A 10149-nucleotide genomic window follows, 5' to 3' on the forward strand; every position below is an offset into this window, starting at 1 on the left:
AAGATGACATTTACAAAAACCTTGTTAGCTTTTTGTTCCAGTTTTTAAACTAAATGTGCTGTAAGTACCAGTAGAATGGAAATGAAGATGTTAAAATTAAAAAAAAAAAGATGCTGAACATTACCAATTTTGACAGGAAATCCTGGTGGAAATTCTAAAGTGATGAAATCCTTAAGTCTAGCAAAATGAGCACTAGTTCTAGCCATCAGATCAATGATTGGAGTGACTTGTTCCATGAGAGACAAAGGAAACTCTTCACTCATCCACAAGGTTGCTTTAAATCTGTAAAATTAAGTTTTATAAAAGCATTTTAAGTTTATAGTTTTAGAACAGATACAAAGCAAAATACAAAGCGTTGTCCCCTGCTTCATACATCTCAAAGAAAGAAAAGGTTATTGTACTGAGAAACTGAACTGCATTCCGATCAGGCCAAAGGCAATGCATAAGAGAAGTTGTATTGATACCTTACAATAGGTAAGGGTAGGATTTCTAGAAAGTTACAACCACTCCAACTGTTTTTGTCCACCTAGTAGAAGAAGAATTAGAGTATGGCTGAATAATTCAAGATACCTCTTTTGATTAATTTCTTTTAGAAAAGGGGGGAAATTTCATCAGATATTTGTACAAAATTGTTTTCTAAGGATTAGATGACTGGGAAAAAACAAACTTGAAAAATACTAAACCAGGAAACAGTTAAGAGCATTTCTCACTTCTGTGTTCTAATGGTGACTTCTTTCGGTCTTCCTATGTCTCTACCTTTCAGTTCAAACTCTGGGTCAAAATACTCCTCCAGAGTAATAGCAGTAGGATTGTTAATAGTGGCATACTCTGTTGTTAGATCCTATAAGAAAAAAAAAGATCAAAAATAGAGAATGAATAGGCAGCAACTCCTCCTCTATTTTAGTCACCAGTGAAAGCAGCCCTACATATATGCACACATATTTACAGGTCAGACTCAAGTGAGTACTTTCTACTTCGGTTAAAAATCTCCAAGAATTTTAAGGATAACAGAATCTACTTAAAAACCCACTTATTACATACCAATTAAATACTTCAAAGTTAGAAACTGACCAGAATGCAAGCACAAGCTACAATACTTCTGGGCTCCCAGTTCTGCGTCAAAGTCAAAACAGGTCAAAACTTTGACAGGGTATTTTAAAGAAAAAGCTCTAGACTCATGTTAACATCTTCGATGCTATCTTGATACAGAGCCAGCAGTTGGCAGATCTATTATCTATTATACTTAATATATACATATTCAAGGAAGTCTTTTCTGAAGAAATATGTACAATCATTATCAACACACATTTCAAAACAGCCAAGGACACAACTTTTCTGAATTGCTGTAGAGCAGTATATTATTGTATCATTTCTGATATTGATTTCCAAACAATATCAAGCCAACCAAGGCTTCTGCCAGTCTGTGGCTCTTTGCTTGTGGACATTTCTTCCCAAAACAGCTGGATGCCACCAAAAAAAACTCTGCTTGCTCAGATTTACCAGGACTGCTAATGCCCAACTCTCGCTTCACTAATGTATTCCATGCCCTTTGCATAGGAACCTTCAGAAGGAAGCAACTACTACTCATAAAGGAACAGCTAAGGATTAAAAACAAACAAGATGATCCTCAGGGAAAACGTAAGTCTCTGTATAAGAACTGCTGCTGTACAGAAGAAACAGGAAACAATTCACACACCAACTTTTATTCACACAGATCTCTACACTGTCGTGACCCATTATAAAAATGGCAAAGACACTCACCTGAGCACCGTACTCATGCTCCACTGTACCTAGAAAGGATTCCAGGGGGTTCCTGTCAGCTTCAGACAACAGAAGAAAAAAAAAAAGTCATCTATTACTATTGAATAGCACTAAAATTCATGTACATACCAGTATAACAAGCCAGGCTTCTAACTCAAAGTAAAGGAGGCAGTTCACATTCAGGAGAGAGACCAAGATTTTCCATAAGCTTTACCAGAAAACACCAGGATCAAAAGGTGACAGAATAAGATGTGTACAAGACACAGAACAGAGGAAAAGGTTTTCAGTGATTTCTATCATCAAATAATTATTTTTCACAGTGCCTCCCTCCTTGGCCCCAAGGTAGATAAATGAAGGGCAGGTTACCATGCAAGGTTACTGCCCAACTTCCCTTCACTCTAATTTAAATACTACAAAGAATTAGAGAACCCMAAAACAAAGAAAAAGCTCAAAGAAAACTAACATGAAGCTTGTAGTCACAGCAAAAAAATGAATTAAAGGCACAAACACATTCCAGAAGAGGAAACATGCTAAAAGCATGGAAAGGAGTGCAGATTTGTAAAGCTTTCAATGGTTTTGAAGGGCTCCTCTTTCCTCCAGATAAAGTTAGGATAAATAACAGCTCATTCATATGGTAGGAGTCAAGCAATAAGCCACCTCAGTTACAAAATATGAAACTAAAGCAGAGCAAGATCAGCAAGTAAAGTATTTCACTGTATCTGCCTAGTACTTCTGCAGCTACACAGAGAAGGTATCAGAGAGGTTCTACATAACCCCATCTATCCTATAGGAAAATTACCTTTATATCTTTTCTTCTCCTCTTCTGTTAAATGTTCCGTTCTGATTTTTGTGACTACATTCACATTGTTTGCAGTGTAGACCTAAAAATAATAATAATAAAAAAAAGAAAGTACAACACAGGTTAAAGACAGCCTTCTCTTTAGAGGTAATAAAAGACCATGAACACAAATCTAGAGCAAGACAGAATTAAGAAGTATTGATCTTCTCCTTATGACAAACTTCTTAAACATATTGGTGATCAACAAGAATGGAAAAAAAATAAAATCGAAGTGCAGTGTTTCACTTTGAAACAACAGAAATGCTATAGACAATTTTTTTGACAGCCCTGTGCTAAGGCTGAAACTAAACTGCCACCTGCTGGGCAAACTGATAAAATAAGAAAACCTAAAAATTACATGACACAGCAGCTCTAGATAGCATTAATTTTTCAAGCATCATACACCAAGAGAAAAGGAAAGGAGTTTGGCCACTGATTTCAAAGGCAACAGAATTCAGCCTTTCAAACAGCTTCCTGGGAAGTAGATTTATGCACTTTTAAATAGACTTTTGTCTTTCTTCAGTCTGAAAGAATTTAAAAACTAGACAAGCATTTCCTATCTTGCTGAAAAAGCTCCCCACCTGGGCAGAGATTTTACAAGAACGAACAGGAAAGAAGTCAGACTATGCTATTTCTAAACAAAAAGTCCTCGATAACATCTTCCAAATGAAATTTACTGGATAGTTTAGTTATAAAGGAACACTAATGAATCCCAGCACCCATCTGAACAGTCCTGCAGTCTTATGAGAAAAGCCTTCATATAAATCTATGAAGCTATTCAGCATTAATTTTACTGTTAAATAAAACTACAAAAAGAAGTGCTGTTCATTGCACAAATTCTAAAACCTAGAGTAAACAGACTTATTAATTAGGAAAGGTAGTTCTCATGATTCTTAACTTAAATTCCTAAAACACTAAGGCTGTAAAAACACAGAAAAACTGTCACATGGAACCAATCAAATCCACTGCCTGGCTCATCAGCAGGGTCAGGGTCTTTAGTTTACCAGCAGTCTTATTACTTGAATTAATGACGCAAGTCMTGCCAGCAAGAGGCCATTATTTGCTTGCAATCTTATCACTTCTGAGCGCTCAAGGCACTTCAACAGGCTCCTCATCTTCTGAGCAGTGAAAGAATGCCAACACTCAAGAATGAGTTCAATTCTAATTTTTGAACAGAAGTGAGTTTTACTGGTTACACTGAACCTTTTGCCCCTGTTCTCCTGAAGTGCTTCAACTCCTTCTCTCCCCAAAAGCCCCTGCTGACATTCTCACAGACAGACACTATCACTCTTACAAGGCTGGCACCCTTGAAGTTCCCTGCTCCTGCCCAGTTCTGCTGACAAAACAAGAAAGCTCTCAGGGGAAAGTTTAGAACCTGTGATAATCAGGAAATAAAGGTATGATACGATCACACTTCAGTTAGCTATAAGACTTCTTAGTTGTACAGAACAGATTTTACCTTTGCTTCATAACCATTTACACCTTCTGCTTTCTCTGTCCTCCATACCCAGAATCCAGATGTAGTTCTGATAAAAAGTGAACACCACAAGTGTCTATACAGTTGCATTTCTACACAGATCCCAGCCCATTTTTCTAAAAAAAAGCTTTAATCAAAAACTTTTGCTCAGCCACCCCAGAAAAAAGCACAAGCCAATTTGTCCCCACATTCATATACTACGTAAGAGGGCTGAGGAGGCCATGCCRTTTTTGTTCTTGTGCAGTCCATGGCCAAAACAGAGGCTCAGAGATTGGATATCTGAGCCACAGGACAGGAGGAGAATCTAAAAACTTACTGAAATATTTTGTCTGACAGCCTGGCCAGAGCAGCTTTCAACATGCACAGTTTAATTTCAAAAGTGCTCTGTCACTGAGATTTTGGGAAGTGGTATGTAGGATCACTTTTCTAGAAAATCCTGGGTCAAGATTCTGAATTACAGATGCCACTGTTACTAAGGCTCACTGAACCTCACAAGGATTAAGCTTTGGAAGCTTTGAAARAGTGCTCAACTATTCTGGAGAAAAGTGATGGAATTACATATTTCACTTTGAAAGCACCTCTTATTTACAGTATGATCCGATCATACGGGTGTTCTACTGTGTTTCAAAACACTCCAGAAGGAGATTAAGTATTAATGCGAGATTTTACTTATTTAGCTAAAATAAAACCTGTGAATTCCCTTGTTGGATCCTCAACGCCCCGCTACAATCTATCCATTCGTTTCGACATTATTGTACAGATTTGTGTGAACTACGTACTCTTTATGAGAGGTTACCACTGACCACACTAATACGATGATCCAAAAGCTTCATGCAGATCAGTTCAACTGGAAACTTTTTGCCAAGCAAGAGAAGTAAGCCAACCAAGCAAAGTTTCTTTAACTAATTGCATGTGAAGTTTAAAGTAATTTCAGACATAACCATAAAAGTTTTTGTTAATAGGGCTTTTGAGAGTTTGTCTGTAAAGCTTAATTGCAAGTATGATCAACCATAGTCTTGCAGAGTCTATTTATTATGAGAAACTTTGTAGCTTACCTTTCAAAAGCAATATTTTTTGTATCAAGGCACGTATTAATAATAGGAGACGTAAGGCGTCTTTCCACATCTTTTCTTTTCGGTGTCATAGATCCCAACGTCAAATGCTTCATGTGTTGGGAAATCTCAAAACGCTCTGTTGTTACAAACTTATCATCATGATTGATCTCAATTAGCTCTGCCCAGCCTCCAGTATCTGTTGGAAKGATATATCTCATCACCTGCAAACTCAGCAATAGCACTTGAGAAGGATAAAATGAACAGAGTATATACATTCTATATGAAAATGAGGCTGGAAGTTAATTCACTTTATTCTGTAGTCAGATGAGATAGTTTCAGATAATCTGAAACTCGGGTTCTTTTTTTTTATTTTGGATGAGGGCAGAATAGAAGGGGAAATTGTAAAGAGATCGAACGCAAATTTTAGCCTTATTCCCGTATTTTGACCCCAGGTTTCCTCAAAGCAAAGAAATCAAACCCTTATGTTAAACCCCAAAACAGCAACTCTATAGGTCACAAAAGATGCATAGAAAATTTCTGTTGAAAGGTAAGTACACATTCCCAACAGGTCTTCACGAGTTCAACTCACCTTTCTCATTGTGGTTTACAATGTATTTGATGATCAATGATTCAGACATGCTAAAGTATTTACCTTCTCCCTTGAAAATTAAACTACGTCTTCCTCTCTCCCAGCTCATATTGTCAAAACCCAATAATGTGATATCCACTCGTAGCTTGGCACCACTTTTCCAAATGCGGCAGACATCACTTGGACACACTCTAGAAACAAGTGGCACTATAAAAGAAAAATCTACCTTTAAGATCCTCTCTACCTTTAAGAGCAATGAATTTAGAGACTAGAAACACTGATTCTAATTTACAGATTAACATGAAAAAGAGTAAAACATTTGACAAGACTAAGATGTGAAATGAGATAAACCAGTCTCCTAGCAGTTTAATAGCTAGCTGTTTGGAAAAATTAAGTCAACCGTAAGGCCTAGCATTCACTCATTTAAAAGGGCAAGGAGTTTATAGAGTAACCTGTGCATCAATATATGAGGCAGTGTCTTAGTCGCTGCATACTCAGAGATAGATAAACAAAGCCCTGAGGAAAGTCTTCAACAACTCTGACATGGTTGCAGTTTCCATTAAAAGAAAAGAAAAAGAATAATTTATGGAACTGAAAAATAAGAGACTAAATCAAATATTCAAAGCTCTGAATACTTCAAGAAGTGAAGATACGTATACTGGGGGCAAGCCAGGAGGATCCTAATAAGCATATTTCTCCACACATCTTTTGTGATGGTTCTAAATGTTAGACAGAATGACCTGTTCATGTACAAGGGGTAACAACAATCAAGGTGCTTACCCCAGCTAGTAAATTCCCATTTCATTTCCACATAAAAGTCAGGAGTCTGAAAGAAGAAAATACATTGTGAAACAAATAGTATAGCATTTCTCATATGTTTCAGATTTAAAAAATTTGAGACATGACAAATGAACCTTAAAACAGCAAAACTGAAACCAAGAAATATAAAAGRCATTGGCCTATCACAGCTGCTTTTTACTGAGCTACTCTTCACACTTTTTAACTACAGAAGCAGTAACAGCTTCAAGACTCAGCCTCTAATGCTGGAGTTCATAATCAAGCATTTCAAAATAGTCAAAAAGAATCTCCATCATCTCCCACAAGTCTATGGGACATACAAATTGAAATGAAGAACAAATCACCCAACTTCAGATCAGTTGGGTTCTAATCTCTGTTCACATGGTTTTAGTTTACTTCATTGAACTACCCTGAACCTCTTGCTCCAGACTAATTCCAATTCAACCAAATAATTACTTCGTTAATCTTTTGGAGTAATTCAGGAACTCCTCCAAGTGTCATAGATGTTTGCTGATAATCACGATGCTGCAAAATCATATGCACCATCTCTGGATCTCCTGTACTGACAGCCTCATGTAAAACTGAAAGAAATCAAGACACAAGCTGGTTTCAGTTTGCTTTTCGAACAAAACATACAATATAAAAAGCAGTAAAAAATACAATATTTACAATGCAAAAATATTAATATATAGCTTTTTTTCTTTCCAAAGTTATCTTTACCTGTCCATCCCTGTGCATTTTCTTTGGTTACATCTGCCTTGTGCTGAAGRAGGACTTTGGCAGATTCTATATAACCCAAGGAAACAGCAAGGTGCAACAAGGTCCGGCCTCGTGGATCACGTTGATCAACATCCTGTTGAGTACCCAAGATAGAAATAATACTGCAGTTGTTCTATCAAAGGCAGTTAATCAGAGTTCACTGAGGACAGTTCATATAAACAAAGTTTGTCAGTAATAACGTAAAAGGAGTCAGTATTCCCATACGTTTGTGACGCCTATTCAACTCAGCTTTCATAACACTACTGTATTGCCCTTCTGCACTCCTTACAGTGCGATCTTACCTCCCTACTGAAATAAAAGAGAAGCAGAACAAGACCCATAAATCTAATAGGATAAGAACAGATATCACTGTGAAACATTACAGGAAAAGAAAATGAGAAGCACCAGCAAGAACTCAGATGTTATTTCCCCTTCTGTCTCCCTTCAGAAACAGTCTTTCTCAGGAGAAAACAGGAGCTCTATTCTTGATGTTTTGCACCATTACAGTCAACAGCCTGAGAGCCCACTAGAGGGTAGAATGCTATTATATGGCAGATTAAATTAAAAAGAAGAAAAAAGAAAGAAAAAGCGACAGGCCATACAACACTCATTTTGTATAGCACTTTTTGAAAGTATGGAAGCAAATGGTAATTTACAAAGCATCCATTTGACTGACACACACAGCACAATGAAGAGTGAGTGCATTATACAAGCCACAAAATAAATAAATAAATAAGGTAACTACACAGGCATAAATATCCAAAACATGCAAGCACAACATACTCATACCTTACATATTTTTCACTATTAGCATAGAGATTTGAAACAGAAGAGCATCTACAACTAAAGGAAAAGGGGAAAGTCAATAGCAGAATAAGAAAGGAAAGTTATTATGCAAGTTAACCCGGTTATCTGACAGCATCAGATTTGAAAAATCACACCGAGTTGGGAAAGCTTCACTGAAAGCATCCTCTTTTCACTTCTGTGGTTGAATAATAGTTAGTTTACTTCCCTACTTCCTATAGCTCCAATGTCTTCCATCCTGACAAATAATAGACTCCAAAAAAATCAAATCCCTCCCAATTTTCTTTGTTGTTGTTAACAGGTAAACTACACATTCTACTCATCACTTGCCACACCAAGTGCAACTCACAAGTTTCTTTCGATTCTCTCACCCACCCCTTCAAAAGCAAGAAGCTTATCCCAAGAAAGCAGGAGGCAGGWTATCTTTGGAATACTTAAATAAAGTTATCTAAAAGCAGATAAAGGAAATGAGACACAAATATATTTCATCTTAACATGTTGCTCATTTCCTTACAACGAGAAACATTTTGAGGTAAGAAGCAGCACTTCACAGACGTAGGTGCTAACCAAACGGCAGTCTTAGACTAACAAAAAGCAGATTTATCCCTGTTTGATTAAAAACTTTCAAGGATCAAAACATTACTGAAATAGAAATAAACAGAAAAAACATGTCTTTAAAACTAAGAATTTTGTTAACTAGGGAACAGAATTACATGAATTTGATAACGAGTAGCTGCATTCCAAAGATTCATTTAAAAAGAACAGGAGCATGCTCTAAGCAAGCATTAGTAAATTGTGGTCTACTGTTAGATCTGCAAATGGTAATCGCTCGTTAAAAGGTAGCACAGCTGATCATATACTTGCGGTGTCAGCCATAATGTAATTAATATGCTCTGCTTCTGCAAATTGTACTCTATATTAATAAACACCAGCCTTTTCCCATAGCATCTCAGCAAGTAGGATGTTTGCTGCAGATTTTCAGACTGTTTTCTTACGTCATTATCATTTCTCCCTTGGTCATTTCCAAAGAGGACTGGCTTTGTATTTTTCTACTCTACAGCATGAAACAATGATCCTTTTTTTTTTTTTTTTTTAAAAACAGAGATGCTGAAAACATTCCAGCAAAAGTATAAAACTGCTGCCCCTGCAGTCACGGACAGCAAAGAAGCAGTAAGAACTGCTCGTCCTCGCCAAGAGAGTGGCCAGTTTAATCTTTGGCAGCAGCAGCCACCTTTGCTGCTTTTTGATTTCCCACTAAGGTAAGCAGTATTTAAAATTTTCTGTACCAGAGAGGCAGTAACATCCATCATATCTGCTTTCTGATCTTTTTCAGACAGTCCTAATACAAAAGCTCTACAGAGCTATTCTGAAAACAACACTTGAGTGCTCTGAGCATAGTTTACAGATAGGAACTCAGAGTTTAAGAAACACCTTATACAACAAACCGTATAGCTCTACATCTGCTAATAGCACTCCATGAAGCACAATTAACTAGTTAAAGAAGGATAACTATACCACAGGCCTGAAAAACAGACCTGGSTGCACAAACAGGGTTATTTCTCTCCCCAGAAAGGCAGTAAGGAAGGTCCATCAAGCCCTGTACGATACCACAGGGTCTTCACGGCCACCAAACCTGAAAGTTTCTACTGATGGGTTGCTGGTTAGATGTCCAGGTTACCTTATCTCGTAGCTCCTCATCCAGCCGTCTGTAGTCATTATTCCAGACCAGGACGTGCAGGGGAAACTTGCTGATGGCCCTACCAGGGGAACTCATCATGCCACACACCTGCAGGAGCAGGGGGAAGCAGGGTGCCTACCCTCACTGTTCCCCCTACTCTTTATTTTGGAGACCCCAGACTCCTCAAACTTGTCATCACTCCTGACACTCACCTTCTTCAGGGGAAGGAGACCTCAGAAACCCCCCAGGCCACAACCCCCTGCAAACCCTTCATCCCACTCTGAGGGGCATCCCCTGCTGCCACCTCCCCACAGCCCCACACTCTGGGGTGTCCCCTGCCCCCCCTCAGCCCCACACTCCAGGGTGACCCCTGCCCCCCCAGCCCCACAC

The 10149-nt window shown here is 38.0% G+C and overlaps 1 protein-coding gene across 1 annotated transcript in view; it reads right to left on the reverse strand.

Moving 5' to 3' along the window:
- Positions 1-10149, reverse strand: part of ANKRD13A (ankyrin repeat domain 13A) — a 15949-nt gene that overhangs the window by 5066 nt on the left and 734 nt on the right. The window contains exons 2-12 of the mRNA XM_085310311.1: positions 9760-9867; positions 7239-7371; positions 6975-7099; positions 6501-6546; positions 5784-5927; positions 5132-5327; positions 4059-4125; positions 2561-2642; positions 1762-1820; positions 711-841; positions 125-282 (exon numbers count right to left, since the gene is read on the reverse strand). Coding sequence (XP_085166437.1) covers positions 125-282; positions 711-841; positions 1762-1820; positions 2561-2642; positions 4059-4125; positions 5132-5327; positions 5784-5927; positions 6501-6546; positions 6975-7099; positions 7239-7371; positions 9760-9867 — 1249 coding nt within the window. The remainder of the gene's footprint in view (positions 1-124; positions 283-710; positions 842-1761; positions 1821-2560; positions 2643-4058; positions 4126-5131; positions 5328-5783; positions 5928-6500; positions 6547-6974; positions 7100-7238; positions 7372-9759; positions 9868-10149) is intronic.

This window comes from Rhea americana, unplaced genomic scaffold, assembly GCF_003343005.1.
Source record: "Rhea americana isolate MKP2758 unplaced genomic scaffold, rheAme1 scaffold_315, whole genome shotgun sequence".
NCBI classification, from domain to species: Eukaryota; Metazoa; Chordata; class Aves; order Rheiformes; family Rheidae; genus Rhea; species Rhea americana.